Source organism: Sebastes fasciatus, chromosome 24, assembly GCF_043250625.1.
Source record: "Sebastes fasciatus isolate fSebFas1 chromosome 24, fSebFas1.pri, whole genome shotgun sequence".
NCBI lineage: Eukaryota > Metazoa > Chordata > Actinopteri > Perciformes > Sebastidae > Sebastes > Sebastes fasciatus.
This window is the reverse complement of record NC_133818.1, coordinates 8,921,608-8,941,506: the sequence shown is the minus strand read 5'-3', so window position 1 is coordinate 8,941,506 and position 19,899 is coordinate 8,921,608. Positions and strand designations below refer to the sequence as shown.

The 19,899-nt window shown below is 41.5% G+C and overlaps 1 protein-coding gene and 1 long non-coding RNA gene across 2 annotated transcripts in view; one reads left to right on the top strand and one right to left on the bottom strand.

Moving 5' to 3' along the window:
* LOC141762678 (heparan-sulfate 6-O-sulfotransferase 3-B-like) overlaps positions 1-9,461 on the bottom strand; it is a 22,320-nt gene extending 12,859 nt beyond the window's left edge. Inside the window, exon 1 of the mRNA XM_074626656.1 lies at positions 8,646-9,461. Coding sequence (XP_074482757.1) covers positions 8,646-9,184 — 539 coding nt within the window. The 5' untranslated portion in view covers positions 9,185-9,461. The remainder of the gene's footprint in view (positions 1-8,645) is intronic.
* LOC141762680 (uncharacterized) lies at positions 9,394-19,899 on the top strand. Its single transcript, XR_012592875.1, has 3 exons — positions 9,394-9,505; positions 14,460-14,720; positions 19,807-19,899. It is a non-coding gene; the product is annotated as an uncharacterized LOC141762680 (long non-coding RNA).

Here is a 19,899-nt window from a genome sequence, read left to right as displayed (position 1 = left end):
AGAAAGCCGTTCATAACTGTAGAAAGTAAAAGTATAATGATGAAAGTGGTGGCGGTTTGAAAGCAGAAAAATGTCATAATAGTGAAAACTGTGATAGTTAAGACTCCAAATGAAAGAAAAAGAGTTAAAGGTATGGTTGGTAGTGTTGTTCAAATACTTTTGCTTATTATATTTGTTGAAATTGTCATTATATCCCAACAGCGTAATTTCATTCGGCCCGAATGAAATGATTGGACGGCCTACCTGCCTGCCTGCTTGTACTCGTTGTGCATCACCGGAGTCTTCCACCATCTGGTAGCTTCACAGCTGTGAGTACTAACAAAACCATGTTTGCTGTTTACGTTCTTAATGATGATTTTTGGGGGAGTGGCTTCGGAGAAAGACCTGAACGGACGGACTGTCGGTGTTGCCGAATTGGCCACGTTCTTGCTAGATTTAGCAACTTTTGGAGCTAGTGCTGCTGGCTACTACTGTTTTTTCGGTTGGATTGTTTTTTTAAATCTAGTGTACTTTTGCTATTTTCTCAAGAATGCCAAACCCTGCCTTTAAGGCCTTTACACACTGGGAGCGTGACGGATAAACAACATGAAAAATGCAAAATATTGCCTGTGAATGTTAGCATCAAAACTATTCATACCAGCAAATTTGCGACAGTTGCAACACTTTTTCAATTACAAATTCGAATAGATTTGCGTAGCGGAGGACAAAATTAAATAAATAATTACAATTAGTGGTGTTAAAAACATTTTGAGTTAACGCGTTATCGCGTTAACTTTGACAGTCCTGGTCCTGGTGCCCTGTACGTTTTGATATGTCCGTTACGCGCAAAGTGATTGGTTGATGCCGTTATTCACGGTTCGAAAAGCTCAGAAAAAAGCCTTATTAATGAAAAAAGATTACGGCGCTTTTTCGTCACATAGACGTGCGAATTAATCGCACAAAAAACGCCACTGGTGTGTAAAAGCCTTTAAATGAGAAGATCGATACCTCTCTTAGATAGTGGTATCAATCTTCTCCTCTAACGTGCGTCAAGAAAGCGAATAATCATTTATCCCAAAATGTCAAGCTATCAATTTAAGTGTGTAATTTTCTTTATAATTAGATTCTAATCGACTAATACTGTACATCTAAAGATGGAGCTAATAAATCTAAAGACAAAGCAGATGTTAAAGTGTCGATACAACCCAGGAGTCAGAGCCACTTTGGTACCAATATCCATATCTGCCTCCCTCCACAGAGAGTTCAGAGGTCATTTAGCTCTCTTTTGGACCTAATTGCTAATATTAAAACCATTCTGCTGTAAGACAACCAATCAAGGTCATGTTTCCCCATGATATATGAATATTGGCACAGCAGACTGTGGCGTAAATCACAATGTGCCGAGTCATGCAAAAGGTGATACTCTGTACACATCCAGACGTCATCGACAGGCTGGTGAGGATACGTTGAGTCATGAGTGTGAAGAGACTCAAACGAACGCACGTAACATCTATACGTCATTACCTAACATTTGATGTCATTACCTTGGCCTCCTCTATAGAGGTTATACCCAGTGTCGTGTAAAGATAAAGTGACAAAAACTACAACTAAATGCTGCCTGAAGAGACTTTAATGCTTTATCGGCCGGCCTACATCACAGCATCAGGCTCCCAAAAGACCTGTGCATTCATCCTTTGCCAAAAATAAAACTCTGGTGTGTGTCAGGTACTGTACTGTACCTTTTCCACCCACAAGAAGTGACGAATCAGAACTTTAGTGAAATGTAAACCATCTCCTACAATGTACAGACTAGTGGTCATACCAGAACAAGTAAAACTGTAGCAGTAGAGTGTTTTGAATCAAGCAAGAGTGCGTTTTACTGCTCATGATTTCAACTTTTCATTAGTAAGAGGAAGAATGTGATATTTTTTTTCCCTTAAAAGGTTCAATAGTCCCACTTTAAGGCATCATATATCCACTGGGAGCAGTTTCTGGTGACTGAAGGTCCCTTTTTTTACAACAAGGTGTGGCAGCTTCAATTAACTTGATGTGTAAGCTTCGACATCGCAGTCAAAAGCAACGTTGAACAGTGAAAGGGCAGTATTACACCTAAAGCGTATTAGAAATACTCTGCTCAATAATATACATCCCTCTCTGAAATCTCTACGTTCGGCTCTCTTTGGTTGAGGATTTAAAGTGACTCACTGCGACTGCACGGGAAGATTAATGTCAAAAAACTTGCAACCAGATGTTTTTCCACCATACAGTCAAAGTATTTCAGTGAAACGTGGTTTAACAAGAAGAAACAGAAACTCACATATCTTGAAAACTGCATTTTGATAAAATCATCTTTCTCACCATCCCTGTTTGACTGCTAAACCTCGTCAACTTCCTGCATATTTTAGCATATTTTCATGCCTTTAGTGTCGTTATCACCACTAATAGGGTGCCATTTCCAAATGAATAGCTAAAACCACCTCGACTGTGTCTAGAATGAACTGGGCTAATTAGACACGGGCTGATCTGTGTGTTGGCCAGCCTGCGTTGCTTTGCTCTAATCTGAAATAATGAGGTCAGCAGTGAGGTTACACTCTCTGACTGCTCAGTGTGAGGCCGGCTGCCGAGGATGAACCGGGCGGCCCGGCAATTGAAGCGGGTTTGACATCTGGCCCGTGCAGCAATTTTGTAACCCGCTGCGGTGTGAGTGCTGTGACTTCCTGCTGCGAGCGAAGCCCTGCAGGAGCCTCTGACCAATGGTGGCCACGTGTTACTCACTGAAGTTTGTGTATTAGGAGGGAAATTGCCAGAGAGGAAGAGGGCGGATGGATAGATGCAAGGAAAAACCATAGGCTGTATATAAAGATGGACGACGTGACAGCTCCCCAAAAGTGAAGCCAACACATCTTGATCGCCCCCTGGTGGCTGGCTGCAGTATAGGTTATAAACCCCGCCCCCTACAGGTTAGCAGATGGGACATGGGCCAAACTACAAAGTCAAAATACATGTCAAATACATTTTTGGTAGTTTTTAACACGCTGATGTACGTTTACGTAGGATACGTCATGATTGACAGCTGCTCCGAGTGAAGTAGTTGTGGAACCAGAGGCTTGAGAGTTGTACGAGAGAGGAGATGTAACTTTAACCTTCCGTAACCGTCACGAGTCTGTGTAATAGAACAAGTGTCAAATTGATCATAAATGTAGTTATGGAGAGATTATGATTAGTTGTTGTTGTTGTTCACTTTTGTACAGTGGGAGGAAGTGGAGACGCGCCGTCCATCTCTATACACAGTCTATGGGAAAAACCTTCAGCAGGTAAACTACAAAATGTCAGGTTCTCCTTTAAAGAAGAGCTAAATTTAACCAATGCTCTGATTTGACAAAGGTGTGTTAAAACCATGCCTCTAATTCCCATAAAGCATCACTAGCTGACCTTTAACAAAACTGGAACTGGTTGCTATGCCAACCTGTCTGGTAACCGATGAGCTAATTAGTGATAATTTTCTCCTTTTCTTGGTATTTATTCTTATGCATGTATCTATTTGAAGAAACGTTTCATACCTCAACAACCCACAAATGTATGTATATGTATACAAAAAAATATCATCAGGAATATATTGCACCTCGTACGTTGCAGATCTGGCCAAGTGTTTGTAATATCAGCTTATGTATTGGCTGGTGATTTTTACACCAGTGGGTTGTGTAGGAGAAAGGTGATTCCAAGGTGACTGTGAAGTGCTCGGAAACAGACAGATGCTTCTGTATTCAGAAAGGACAACACACACCAAATGTGCCATTAATATATTAATATATTAATCTTTTCATGAAGAACAATAATGTGTTACTGATACACCAGCCGATTAGACTGTTGTCAGGCTATTAAATAGGCGTCATCAGTCACTATAAGCGCCATAGATGTGGGTCAGTAGGGGCCTACTACACCTACTTGTAGGTTTTATCATCTAGTCACATGGTAGATCACAGAAAGAAGGTATAAAAGAACACGACAGCGACCTCTAGCGATCGTAGTAATTATGACAGAAGCAGAAGTCTAGACAATGGGGACACACAAGACAGGGTTTTCACCCAGGAGAGTTTGCATCACGTGTGAAATCAACAATGTCTAGATGTCTTTGTGTTTGTCGTTATTTTAACTCAAAACACAATGTTTTTCCCTAAACTTAAGTTTTTTTTTTTGCCTAAACCTAAAGAAGTTGTAGTTTTGTTGCCTAAACCTAAAGAAGCCATTTAGTTTGTGTTAAAAATGTGACATTTCATTCAGTTTTACAACGTAGAAGGCCTAGTAGGCCCCTACTGACTCATATCTATGATGCTTATAGCGACTGATAACGCCTATTTAATGCATTTAAATGGGCGTTGCAACGATTTTGCACTCTGCGTCCCACGTTACCGCAGTATTGCAAAGGGAGAAGTGAGCGGACTGGTACTCAGTCGGTTGCAATCTGCAACCACACCACTAGATGCTGCCATATCCTACACACTGCACCTTTAAATTCGAGTAAATGTTCTTCTTGGGAGGGGTTTGTAGGAATGCCATATGTTTTATATCCTGCACTAAAGAGTTAAAGTAACCAGTGCAGATGAGACTCTCTCTGCAAACATCACACCCTGCAGGATGTAGCCGTAAGATAGGTGTGGGCGTCATCCAGTCCCATGATGTTTGATCCCTGACTGTCTGCATTCCCATTGCTGTATGTGACTTGTATAAGACGGGAGTCATCCTTTTAAAACATGCTGTACTGAGTTGGATTGTGTTTTGCAATCGGACTATGGGAAAATGCTTTATAAAATACACGGAATGGGTTCAGCCTGAAAGACTCTTAATGATTATGCTGCACTTCAGGTAGAGTAGAACGCAACGGGGATTATTGGAAAAACAAATAATCTATCTTAACTTCTAAGAACAGATGGAAAAACGGCTGAAATCAGAGTAGCATTAAGTATTGTATTAAGCTGAGCAGTAACATGCCTTTGCAGAAATACAGACATGCACAAACCGGTGCGTCACAGTCCATCATGGAGCGGCTACATCGCCCAAAGTGACAGAACAAGGGCCTTTCAGCTCTGATAATACTGGTGGTAATACATCATGGAGTGCAGAATAAGCTCTGTGTGGTCTTTACTCAGCAGTTTTAATCTAAAACGACAGGAGGGCTTGGCTTAATTTGATCGTCTATTTCCAGGCCGATCCGATGGTCCCCTGATATTCTTCTATATTCCCCGATAAGAGTGTGGACAGAAAATCAACCAGGCATTAACTCTGGGAAATGAGAACTTAATGTGACAGATTTGTGGCTGTTGAATAAGTTATGACTCATCCAACAAATTCACGGGTATAGATTGAGTTATGACTCATGGTGCGTTTGGCTCAAATTTGATACTTTCCTCTCAATATATATATATATATATATATATATATATATATATATATATATATTCTGCATCTGATCATATATGACAACTGTGCACACAAGACTGCACTGTAATAACTACGGATTTAAAAGCCGTTTCTCAACAGTGCGGTGCAAAAATGCGGTGCAGATTGTAAGGCTGGGACGAAACATCTATCTCCCGATTCAATACTATCACGATACTTCTGTGCCGATTCGATATGTATTGCGATTTTTAAATATTGCGATTCAATATTACAATTTATTGCAATTTTTGTTCACTTTTTTAACACTATACCATCGGAAGAAGTTGAATTATACACTTCTAAGGACTTTTACTTTGAAAATATCTAAACTGATGCAGTAAAATGCTATGTTAAGTGTTGATGGAGCAGCTGCATCGCCTGGCACTGGTCGATCCAAACTCCATTCACAAAACAAGCATTTTAAAAGTTGTTTGCTTGTCGTCTTGCAGACAGACCTGACAAAGCATGAATTCAGACGTTTTACAAATCTTCATCATTATGTAGTTATTCCGGCATCCTTTTCATCCGTTTACAACAACATCACTGCCATATTTATGCCTAAATGACGTTATGTTGAGTGTTGATGGAGCAGCTGCAATGTTAGCATAGCTTGGCACTGATCCATCCAAACTCCATTCAGAAAACAAGCATCTTAAAAGTTGTTTGCTTGTCGTCTTGTGGACAGACCTGACAAAGCGTGAATTCAGACTTTTTACAAATCGTCATCACTATGTAGTTGTTTCGGCATCATTTTGATACGTTTATTGCAATTAAATCACAGCACAATCTGTTTATTTTGGGTTCATACCACAGCAGTAGCGACGTGTGGCTTACTAGATACAGTCAGTGCAATGGCACTGTATGTAAATACAGAGTATAAAGCAAAGCGAGGTGAAAATTTGCTTTGCTCTTTGTGTGAATTCAACATAAAAAATATGCACGCCATTAAACACAGCTGATACAAATTTGTCCTTGAGCGAGACGCTGAATACTTAAAGCTGCTCAAGAGCTGCGATGACCTCTGACCTCCGACCTCCCATCCCAGTGGAAGGACCCGGCAGAAAGAGCATTTGCGCTGCAGCGATCAATGAAGTATCACATTATCAGCGAGTACTCTTCGAGATCACTCAGTGCAGTATCGTATTATATCAGATATTGTCTGCTGCTGTGATAAAAATCACCCACAAGAGTTAATCCACCACTCATTATCTCTGAGTGGAAACACGACCCGCTAATAAACACTTCCCTTAACCAAAAAAAATTGACACTTAATAGCGGGAAAATTGCTGCAGATTTGGTCCCATCTTCAAAAAAGCTGAACTTGTGTCTGCAATCAGGCCCAAAGTGCCGACGTTAATGCGTGCTGATTTTTCACCGACTATTATATTGAGCTGACAAATGTTGACTGGAGTGTTGTTGACTCACTCGTAGTGCTGATATGGCTCCGAGGCGCCACTTCAGAACTATTTAAAAGCGTTAAATTAAGTCTGATGGCTGCCACGGAGGACGGTTAATGGGTTGGAAGGATCCTCGAAGGCGAAGGGCGCTCCCCGTCCCCCCCTTTTCAACGCTCTCTGGAACATATGGAGATTTGCTCTCTGGACCAAATTGGCTTGAACACGCAGGCGGCACACCTCAGAGGACCCGGCCCTTCTTAAGTGATTTACTCCCTTAAGCTTAGCTGCGTTGCTTCTGTAATTACAGGAAATTGAAACAGACCTTAGCGAGGAGGAGGAAGCGGCCTGCTGGCGTTGGCGTGGCCATGTGGCATGTGCGTGCATGTTGCATGCTTCAACGGCTCTATAGGCGGCGTTGACATGCCAATAAGAACACGCACACGTCTGGCGTGAGCAGCCTGGAGGAAACCGAGAGCCAGGAGACGTTAGTGCCACAACCTCTACGGTGTTATAAAAGATCCCGTTACCTTTGACTTAGTGTCTCTACAGTAGGTGAGCACAAGAAGCTTAACAGCTCCTCTAATCTGCCGACCAGACTCCTCCTCAGTGTTTGCTCCACAGATTACTCTCAGTCCATTATGAGAGCCAGCGACCGCTAATTATCTGTTCACTTAATCGACTAATCAGTTCAGTTACACTCAGGATTCTGTGTTAGTGCTCTCATAACGTATAGATAATATATAATATATCATAACACGTATGAGTCTCTTGTGATTGATTACTGAACGGTACAGTAGCAGCACTCGCTTCTTAATGTACCTCATTTTCTTTATTTAAAAATGTAGTAGTGAGTGAGTGAGTGAGTGAGTGAGTGAGTGAGTGAGTGAGTGAGTGAGTGAGTGAATGAATATATGTGTGTGAGTGAGCTAATGAGTGATGGGGTGAGTGAGTGAATAACTGAGTGAGTGAGTGAGTGAATAAGCGTGAGTGAGTGAAGGGATGACTGAGTGAATAATGGTGTGTGTGGTTGAGTGAGTGAGTGAGTGAATGAGTGAGTGAGGGAGTGAGTGAATAAGTGTGAGTTAATGAATAAGTGTGAGTAAATGAATGAGTGAATAAGTGTGAGTGAATGAGTGAGTAAGGGAGTGAGTGAGTGAATAAGTGTGAGTGAATGAATGAGTGAGTGAATAAGTGTGAGTGAATGAGTGAGTAATGGAATGAGTGAGTGAGTGAATAAGTGTGAGTGAATGAGTGAGTGAATAAGTGTGAGTGAATGAATGAGTGAATAAGTGTGAGTGAATGAATGAGTGAATAAGTGTGAGTGAATGAATGAGTGAATAAGTGTGAGTGAATGAGTGAGTAATGGAATGAGTGAGTGAGTGAATAAGTGTGAGTGAATGAGTGAGTGAATGAGTGTGAGTGAATGAATGAGTGAATAAGTGTGAGTGAATGAGTGAGTAAGGGAGTGAGTGAGTGAGTGAATAAGTGTGAGTGAATGAGTGAATGAATAAGTGTGAGTGAATGAGTGAGTGACTGACTCACTGACCTAATATTGAAAAGGTGAGTCTGTGAGCGACCCAGTTAATCAATTAATAAAAACATGATTACATGAATGAATGAATGAATGAAAGAAAGAATGAATGAATGAAAGAAAGAAAGAATAGGTGAATGAGCTGGTGACTGATGAGCTGAGTGAATGAACAGACTTAAAACTGAGTAAATGAGACTACAAGGAAGCAAATTGAATCAGTGAATAAGAATATGAATAAGTGAATTTATTAGATTATTAATGAGTGACTCCACCTGTCACCTGCAGCTCTCCCACCACCTCACCTTTTATTCTTCTGCACGCTCTTCTTGTCCCTCTTGTTCATCACCACGGGCACACAGCTCGTGAGCTCGGTCCAGTCCGCGTGCAACCCGCAGCTCCATCCGGTGGAGAACCGAGAGAAGAGCCAGGACTCTGCTCTGCCTGGCCGGTGACAGGTGCACTTCCTCTGGCCGGGCATGCAGTCACACGGCTGCTCCAGCTGGATGTTCTTCACCAGGTGTCTTCCAAACGTGGTGCCACCTGTCTTCTGGATGTGCAGGAACACCATCACATCATCTCCTCTGATGTTGAAGTCCACATGTCTGTCCAGGTCTCTCTCTGTGAAGTTAAATTTGGATGTGATCTTGGATGGGAGGTCTTCATCCACGTCTTCTGCGTAAAGGAGCTCAAATCCGGATGAGTAGCGCTGGAAGAGCCCCTTGTCGTCGCTCCTGAAGTAGCAGGTGTTGCTGTCTGCAGGGCAAACATACTGGTAGCCGATCATCAAGAAGAGGAGTGCTGCAATGGGGATGAAGATGAGTCTGTTGAACTTCTCCTCCATGATGGAGATCGAGATCAGCTCTCTGCTCTCATCCTGCAGGACTTTTACGCACCACTTTTACGCACACATTCTCTGCAGGATCACAGCTCTGACTGACTGGTTCTTCTCCTCCTGGTCCACTTCTCAACTTCTAAACATTCAGGTGCATCCTAAAAAACATCCTTTTTGTTCCTTAAATGTGTCAAATAAGGTGGAAGAAGTGGCGCACGTGACACCTCTCATGCGCATGAAGAGCGTCCTGGCTCTGCTGTCCTGCCAGAGAGAAACACACTGCTGATCGGTGTCTGAGCTCTGAGCCAGCAGCAGCAGCAGGAGAGGCAGGTTAGACACCATGCACACCTGTGGACTTCCGGTCCATCCTTTCACAATAAAAGCTTTACGAATATTTTACTGCTTTGAATAGGATGAAATAATTATGGAAAGATCTGATTAGACTAGCTTTATACAGTTCAATTAAAAAAATGTTTTATGTGTAAATTGACAAAAAAAATTAAGAACATATAAATTTAAATAGGATAAATTATTAGGGAAAGATCTAGTTAGACTTGCTTTATTAAGTTCAATAAAAAAAAACTCTAGCAGTCTCACGTGTAAATTAACAAAAACAAATATTCAAAAACACAAGTTTAAATATGATAAAATTATTAAAGGTCCCATATTGTAAAAAGTGAGATTTTCATATATTTTATATTATAAAGCAGATTTAAGTGCTTTATAAATACTGTTAAACTATCAAAACGCTCAATATACGGAGATATACACACAGCCCGTATTCAGGAATTTTGCGTTTGAAACAAGCCGTTAGGATTTCTGTCCATTTGTGATGTCACAAATATACAATATAGAGATCATTACACGGTTTTAAACATAAACATTCTAAATGTGTCCCAGTTTATTTCCTGTTGCGGTGTATGTGAATAACATCAGCTGACAGGAAGTAAACATGGACCCAAGCTGTTGCCTAGCAACGCAATTCCGTTGCAATTCCGTTGAAATGTACTAAAACGAGTGTTTCAGACAGAGGGTAAATACAGGCATATTCAGGCAGAGAGTACCAGGAAAATAATGTGTTTTACAGTATGTAAACATGTTCTAGTAGAAACACAAAATACAAGTATTAACCTGAAAATGAGCATAATATTGGACCTTTAAGGAAAGATCTAATTAGACTAGCTTTATTACGTTCAATAAAAAAACTCTGTCAGTCTTGTGTAAATTAACAAAAAAATATTTAAAAGTCCATTTTGCATAAAGTAGCCTAGACCTCAACTTTAGTAATAGTCAATCAGGCCAAGTGCCACATGTAGAGATTCCAGACATAGGCTGAAAGGTTGAATTATAGTATGATACAAACTGTAATGCACCCCTAAATTATATTTTGTATTGTCATACATCACCCCAAGTAAAATCAGCTGGAGTTAAAAAACTAGCTTTTATTTTGAAGACCCAAAGGTCTAGCTTCTGGTTTAGTTGTGGTTTGCTTGACTCTACATCTGCTCCAGTCATCTGTCCTGGCTGCCTAGTCGGTGACGCAATTGCATCTCTAATCACACACACACGCACACACACACACACACACACACACACACACACACACGCACACACACACACACACACACACACACACACACTGGCAATCTGAGTGGCCTAGAACAACTGCTGTAGGAAAATCACTAATGCCAATAATTTATAGGAAACCTGCTGAGAATTAAAGTGGGAGTGATGCAAACAACAGTGATTTGAATGCTATATTTGACTTATTTTGTATTAAATTCATAAATAATAATAATGATACATTTAATTTATATTTATTTATTTATTGTCTCGATACTCAAAGACTCTTTACACAGATAAAATTATCATAAAAACAAGGACAATCATAAAAATATAAAACAAACAAAAAAAGGTTCCATAAAAAATATATTAAAATTGTAGTTTTAGCTTGTAACAAGAAATAAGAATTTAACAAACTGTATTTTGTAAAAAGTTCATATGGACTCTACTCCGGGACGCGGTAAACACGACCCCATTTGAAGGCGCCATTTGTTTGAGCGTGTGCCAAAATAGCAGACCGTTGCTATGTATAACAGACCGTTGCTATGTATAACAGACCGTTGCTATGGGTGCAGTTCTGATGTTGGACGTCTTTGTGTCAAATTATTGACTTCTTAAGTAAGTAGCCGTGTAATAAGTGGGATAATGTATGATAATTGATCATCACCTCGATAATGGCCGAATCGCTGCGCATTATCCCTTATGTGTTACTTGGTGACATCACCACGTTACGGAAAAAAAGGCGGGACTTCAAGCAAAGCAGTTCATGGACTTTGGGCTTCGTAACTTTGCAGACCTTTTACATGCACAAAAAACAATATAACACACTAAAGGAAAGGGATAAAGCCCAATAGGTCCTCTTTAATATTGATATAATGGCTGTAACTAAAGGACTCAGGACTGTTGTACTCAATAGTGTATCTGCTGAGCGCCAGTAGAGAAGTCTTAATATCTTAATATATGTGTCTCCACAGTGAGAAAATATCACTTCTCCTGTGATTTAAAGTCACCATGCAGCCAGCAGGAAAGAGTTAAATCCTCAGGCGAGCGCGCGACGAGTCATTTCAGCACCATGGACAGATTCCAACATGTCAAGTCAATAATTGGCATCGCGTGTGAGGGAAATGTGAGAATGTGTGTGTGTTCATATGTACACCAACAGACTGGAACACGTGACGCAGTTGAATATGGGCACTACAGGCTAGAACTAAAGGCATTTCAGCCTTCAGTAATATATTTCCTTTAAGCCTGCTATGATCAAAAGCTTTTGTTATTTTTGCCTTAAACGCCCTCCATCAAGGGATTTAACCAGGATGCACTTTGGTATGTATCCTATTCAATCCTCTCTCTGCACTTTGCCCTCTTGCTTATAGACTTAATCCTGAGGGATGGTGGACGGTGGAGTGGGGGGGTGCATGAAAGGAATCCGTTATGTTATAAGTGTCAGCACAAGAAATATCTAATTTTCTAAAGGTCAAAGTGAAGTGCTGGACGTTAGGTATTTTTGCCTCAGTGATGATAACATCCTGTGTCAGCGTGCTCTTTACCTGCAAGGCCTCCTCAAGACACGATAGGATACAGTGCTCATTCTGCAAACGGAAACCTTTTTCCACATGCTGATTAAAATCCGAGCAGAGTCCCTGATGGGAAAGAATCTGCATTAATGTTCTGTGCAGTGAAGCGAGACTTGTGTTGTTCTGGCTGTGCAGCTGGGATATTTACGAGGTCCCTGACGCTCACTACACCAAGCCTTATGAGAAATAACCCCCTGGAAGTGCTGATTCAGCCCGGCTGAGGCGATGTGCAGGGCTCCCAATAATGGGAGCTGAAGCTTCCTGGAAGTTATGATTGGATTTGTCTTTTTCATTTTCAGCAGTGATGCAACTGCAGATGTGTATGTATTTACTGGAATTAGTATTGATTTTCAAATGATGTTGAGAAAGTTCACGTTTGGACTCTTGCAGAGGGACCTCTCTGGGTGTTTCAGGCAGGGCCGGCTCTAGCCCTTTTGGTGCCCTTGGCGAAAATCGGATTTGGAGCCAATTGGAGGGTTCAATCCCCCCAACTGAGGATTCAATCCCCCCAACTGGAGGGTTCAATCAGCCCAACTGGAGGGTTCAGTCACCCAACTGAAGGGTTCAATCCCCTAACTGGAGGGTTCAATCCCCCCAACTGGAGGGTTCAATCCCCCCCAACTGGAGGGTTCAATCCCCTAACTGGAGGGTTCAATCCCCCCAACTGGAGGGTTCAATCCCCCCAACTGGAGGGGTCAATCCCCCAACTGGAGAGTTCAATCCCCCAAACTGGGGGGTTCAGTCCCCCAAACTGAAGGGTTCAGTCGCCCCAACTGGTAAACAAGTAAAAGTAATGCAGAAACACATAGAGGCAAAGCTACGGCATCTCGTATTTATTTTTAATATGTGACCAAACCTGAAGCCTAATCTGCTCACATCATCATCATCATCAGATCTACAGGTGGAGGGCTGTGCACATGTGAAAATGAAGCCTCCAGCACACAGCTGTGCTCTGTAAGCTGTCATCTTGGAAAATGTACAGATGGCGGTGCTGCCATGGCGACAGCTGCTCCTCTCCAGCCTCCTGCTCCTCTGTTTTCAGCGTGCTAACCCTCTCCCGTCATGCCTCACCTGCCCACTAGCTGCTGTCACCGATCACCTGATCGTCACCTGACTGCTCATCACCTCATTAGTCCCCGTGTGTTTAATAGGCAGGTTACCTGCTGGCGTTTGTCAGGTGTCGCCGCAGTTTCCTGTCTAATTTCCTGCGCGTGTTCTCGGATGGTTTTAGCTGCCTGCCTCTGGGTTGGTTTGTTGTGCTGACTGGCAACCTGTTGCTGATTATAAGGCTGCTTATTGGTCCCAGTTCTTTCATTAACTGTTACAGGTGCTGGAAGTGCTGGGGGGGTAAAGTCAGGATGCCATATAATGGTGCCATGTCAGCATTAAGAGACAGAAGCAGCAAACTGTCTGGGTATTTCCAAAGCTTTTGGATGGTTGAATTGGTCGTATCTGAAGGAGACATTTTTTAAGCACTTACTTTTGAGTTCTTTGTTATAAAAAAAAAAAAAAATCTTTGTAAATGTTTTAGAAAATGCTTCACTGAGAAGCTGTGTTGACCTTCATGTTATAATTTAGCACATTAGGTTAACTAATAGTAACATTTTGTCAGTTTCCCTGCATTATTGGTAGAAATTGGAGCCAGACATAGTAGTGTTATTATGGTAAGGATGGCCTGTGAGCGAGGAGAACGGCGTTACCACGGTTTTGCACTCAGCGGCTCACGTTATCGCAGTTTTGGAAAGGGAGGAGTGAGCGGAGGGGTACTGAGTTGGTTGCAATCTGCAACCACACCACTAGATGCCACCAAATCCTACACACTGTCCCTTTAAATTCTCTCTGTTTAAAAAATCCTGATATTCTCTCTCAGATATTTTAGAAAGTGTTTCATTGAGAAGCTATGTACCTTTTACTATTGACCTCCGTCTGATAATTGAGCATTAAAACGTAACATCTTAGCAGTCAGAACTCCGTTTGCTCGTTAGAAATGTACCGTCTTTATTTGCAATCTTGAATGTTTAAGATAGTAAATCATATTGTTAGATGCCACAGAGCATCTTTGGTTCCAGTGAACTTGACAACTGTGGCCGTTTGCCTCGGCCGCATGCGGTGCGAGAGACTGAAGATTTGTGAACTCTCCTCCACAGGGATCCACCGGCGGGCCCTCAGACCTGCAGTGCAGCGACGGCACCACGCCAACCTGTGCCGGGCTCCCACCACAGACCCCGTCCAAAACGCTTAATCAAAAGGGACACTCTCTCCACTTGGTCCCGCATGAAAAGGAAGCTGTTGGCCCACGCTGTGCACCTTGGCAGCTCGACAGAGAGCAACCCAGATTGGTCCACTCTCCACTACGGTGCGAGGACATTGGAGAGGAGGCCTGTGATACAATCTGCATTCTCTAGCAGGTAATTGAAGCTTTGGGGACATGGTTGATGGTAATGTGTCCTGCTGTGGCCAGACCAGCCTTCCTGTCTTTACCATCAGCCCTGATGGGTTCATCGTTGCCTCTAAAACAGGGCCTGCATGTCACTTCCTGCAGATGTCGATTCAAAATGTCACAGAGGGACAATTACTGTAATCTCTCTCGTCAGGCGTTATTGTAGCGTGTACCCCTACATTAAGGCCACCTTTTTCTGGCTGCGCTGATTCATTTCGACACGGCTGTGTAATTTCACTTCCTAACATACCACATGTATGTCTTTTAGAATTTTACATTTCAGTATGCCAAATTACAGAAACCAATTTTACATGGTTCCTTCAATTTGGTGCAATTGTGAGTCAAACCTCCGCACTGGTAACACTCTTGTACATGTAGCTTCTTTAGGTAAGAGTCCACCTAATAAAAAATATTATTATACCCCTGCGACAACGTAGTCGGGGATATATATCGCTCTGCGTGTCCGTCCTTCAGTCCGTCTCCCGTGTCACACTTTCGTGGTACGGCACGGCTCTACTTGACTCAAATCGCTCTTTTTTGGTTTTCCTTTAGCAAAAGTTGTGTGTTTACATATCCTCTACAACGGCTCGTATAATATCTTACGAAAAGTTATTCCTCATTTTCCAAAACTACGTGGTTAGGTTTAGGAAAAGATCGTGGTTTGGGTTAGAATAACTGCTTGAAAAACTCTATAGGCAACAAAACTACTTAATTTTAGGAAAAGTTTGTGAGAGTGGCCTAGCCTCTCTCTTTTTCTCTCATATATACAGGTGTGTGTCGATTTATATGATTGAAGCCAGCGTTTTCCCAGCGTTTTCAGTCCAAAATGGCATAAAACAACATCGCGTTTTGTCTCTTTGCTTCGAGGGCTGCAGCAAGTTCAACAGTTTTTCTTCTTGTAATTTTCCACCAGGAGCACGGTGTGACATCATCTCAAAAGGGATCTAGTTGTAGTCTTGTAAATAGTGACTTTGCAAGATGTGACTAAAAACTCTGTTACTTAAGACACATTGTCTTTAGATGTGAGACGGTGTCTGACTTTGGTAGGCATTAGTCTTTAAACTCAAAATAAAGCGTCTAAATTGCTGACCCTGACACATTTTAAAGTAAAGTACACAACATTTAAAAGCATCTTTATGCGCCACGTTGTTAATGAGTGAGATTAATTGAAAGAGACCCATTGCTCACATTCACTAAATAAATGTTACACCGGCTGATTCAGGAGGAGGCTTTAATGCTCGTAGTTCCAAGGACAGAGTAAATGCACTGCGTTAGATTTAATGTGGCGAATAAGGGAACAAACAAGTAAAAATCATCCGTTTTTTTAAAGGAATGACAAGGCCAAGACGCATCTACCGGTAAATATCTTCTAATTAACATTCTCCAGAAAACATTTCAAACACATTTCTCAGGCTGAGAGCTGTATAGTGTTCAAAGTGAATTAAAATGTGATTATTGATGTGCATGAACTCCAGTTTTGATCAAGGCGAAGAAAATAAATATACAGAATATTTGACAGTCGCCAAGACTTTCTTAGTTTCTATCTTGCTGCCTTTGTTAGCATGTAAAGTACCCCTCCGACGTCTCCCATATCTACCAAAGCAGTCATGTAACACTGGATCAAAAAGTTTAATTAGGTCAATGTGTTCCGAGGATGTCTGTGAATGTTTTTTTCTTTCTCTCTTTGAACTTAATTGTGTCAAAACACCTTTTCATCTTAAGAAACCCAATCTGTGACTGCACCATGACGCCTTCTTTCGGGAAAGAAAAAAGTGTTTGTTCACACAGCGACTTTTTTAGAGCCACTGTTTCTTATTCTGAAATTCACCACCTGGGATTCATATACTCACCTTGAGTACATGTACATCTTTTTTTATGCTGTAAATCCATGAAAGATGTCATTTCATTAGTTCGCAAGACTGTAATAGCATATAAATGTATTCATTTAATGTGTAAATTAGTATTTTTTTCACGAAAAGCACCTGACAATCAGCTCAAAGTTGTCCGAGGTGCACTTGTAGCTAACATTTACAAAGAATAGATGATTTAATTTATCAGAATCCCCATTAGCTTCATCAAAACAGAGGTTATTCTTCCTGGGGTCCACACACACCACTCGACGACGAGAATCACGCAACTTAAAGTGGCACTCGGGCGATTTAGCATTTCACTTTTATTAAGTCGGTGGACTCACAAGAGACAGATTAAAAAATTGATCGTCAAAATCGGAGCAGCAGAAGCCGAGATATCCGGACTTTTGGTCCCGAGGGTGGGTGAAAAACAGTGGATCCTACATTTCCCATAATGCAACTGTCTTTCGTTAGACCCTCACTGCCTGCCCACATCAAACTCCACATCTTCGATTTGTCACACAGGCTTTCTGGTAAAAAACGATTGGAGTCTTTAACGCTAAAAATATAGAAATAACCTTGATGACATCACTATGACATCATCAGGGTTATTTTTTTCAGATTTGACAAAGGTCCTCCAGAACCACAGAAGACATTATACAGCTGTTTTCACAGGTTGATCTATACTCCTCATGACAAGTAAACTGGACTTGAAACTTGTGATATCAATGTGGGCCTTTAATATTTATAATAATATGTAATTAAAAAGAAGTATGTGGCATTGATGTACCATGGCATTTACAACAAAATAAAATACAAACAAAATAACACAAAATACCAACATAATACATTAAAAACCTTTAATAAAAAAGGCATCGGATTGTTCATGAATATAAGACTGATCCCTCTTTAAAAACGGTTTAAACTTGAGTTTAATGTGATGCATTTTGAATTCTGTGGGTAAAGATTTCCACATATTGATCCCCCAAACAGTCTGTCCAAAGCAGGGCTGCAATTAACAAGATACTTGCATGATTGAGTACCTGGTTTGTCTATAAAACCTCAGAAAGTGGTTAAAATAGCCCGTTACAAATCACAGAAGCCGAGGTGATGTCTTCAAATTGCTTGTTTTCTCCGACTAACAGTCCAGAACACAAAGATATTCAATTTACAGTGATATAAAAGAAAGAAAAGCAGCAGCAAATATTTACGTTGCAGAAGCTGAAGATGGAACCTAGCCATTCATGCAGTTTAATATTAGCAAAGTAAATAAACTTATCAATAGTTTAGAAGCGGCTAGGTTATTGAGAAATGTGCATTTCTTTAAATGTAATGTGTATTGATAAGTCCATGACGCTGTCCGTGGTGCTGAAGTAGCAGACAAATTTGTGATTGCGATGTTTTCTCTGAGTTCCGTCCTTCGTCTGCACGACCAAAGTGACATCACATCATCAGATACGGACACAGATGGGAGGGAGATGGGAGGAGTATAAAAGATTCAAACGTTTCCTCGTCACAATTCCGCGTCACCTCATGTCCGTGCGGCCGTACTTGCGGAAAGTATAACTGACGCTGACTAGTTAACACGGTTTAACTTGTATGTAAAAAAACAAAATGTTAAAGATGATTTGTCTATGCTATGATAAGGTAACCGCCCGCTGCTGTAGCTTCATATTTAGCATGCAGACTTGAGAGTGAATAAGCATAATTCCCAAAGAGTCCCAAAAGAAATAACTAATAAATACAATTATTTGCAACATATAATCATAAACAGTCTGAGTATAGATTTATGTCGGCCTAGTTTGTTTTTATAACTTCGTTTCTCACATTTTAGATGGAAATCTAAATGCAAAATGTCCACTGCCTTTTAAATGTCTAAATAATGTATTAACTCTGGTGTGGGCTGACCCCTGGATGAAAAAACATTTTCTTAAAGGAACAGTGTGTAACATTTTTGGGGATCTATTAGCTGAAATGGAATGTCATTTCAATAACTATGTTTTCATTAGTGTATAGTCACAGAGTGCAAAACCGTGGTACCGCCAGCCGCCGTCTGACTTCCGTTGCGGAGGGATACTCAGTTGGTTGCAATCTGCAACCACACCACTAGATGCCGCCCAATCCTACACACTGTCCCTTTAATGTTAAGTGTTGTTTTAGTGTGGTGGATTAATCGTTTTTCCGCTAATATACTGTACATTTGTAGTGTTACAACAAAACATGAAAATACCACTGTGCACGTTACGTCATTGTTGTGATGTTCAGTCTGATTAAAGCACTAAATGGGTCCATCTGGTGTGTGTCTGCGCCAGGTTAACCGTGCCTTTGAGCTGAGTCAGGGGCCGTCTGGGCCACGTGCCCGATAACTCTGGCAGTCGACAGTTCACTATTTTATGGCCAATTCACACCACCAACATCATCATCACGCATTCCAGGCACACGTTAAAAACACTGGACACGGTCCCGGTCTTCAGCCTCGTTTATGCTTCCGTTTTCCCAAATTGGCTCCACGCCAGCCACGTTCCAGCTGGGCCTCTTTTTGTTGAATTAGCCATAAAGATGGAATAATTCACGTTTGGCCAAATCTGCCAGGCGCGCTCACCCCAATGGGTCATGATTAAATTCATGTCACAACATTTGCAGGTACTCAAGCCTTTAGCGAGTAAAGAAAAAAGAGATTTGTGCAGCACTCTTCGGGTGAGGTGTGAATTGAAAGAAGTCATTATCTACAGAAAACACCTTCCCGAGAGGCGGCGAAGAGAGGCTTCAAAAGGATACTTTATTTTTTTCCGCAATCCAGACACATTGCAGAAAATAGGGGAGAAGTGTGCAGGGGGAATCTCTGGGAGGCCAAGCTGCTTAGGTAACTGTATTAGACAACCAAACATCAAAGCCTTAAATATTCAACGGGCCCTCAGACGTTGAGAAAATGTACAAATGGATTATTCCTTCTTGAGTAAACACATAGAATATGAGCACGTGGCAGAGTGAGAATACGGGTGTGCAAGGGAGCATTTGGCAAATGATGATGGTAAAATACACGAGCAATAAAAGAATAATGCTTCCAAGACGAGACGCGGCGTTATCGCAGATCAGACACCTTTCTCGCCAGCTCACCAGCAAAACCAGTCCCACAATATCCAGCTGTCACCAGTGACAGTATTAACATTGTGATGCTTCTCCTGTGCTCTCCTCCTACATTAGGTGCCATTTCCGAGAAAACTGTTCAGCGAGGTGTCCGGGAAGGAGTCACCACATCGTGAGACAAATGGGAAGTCTGTGGAAGTTCTCCGGATC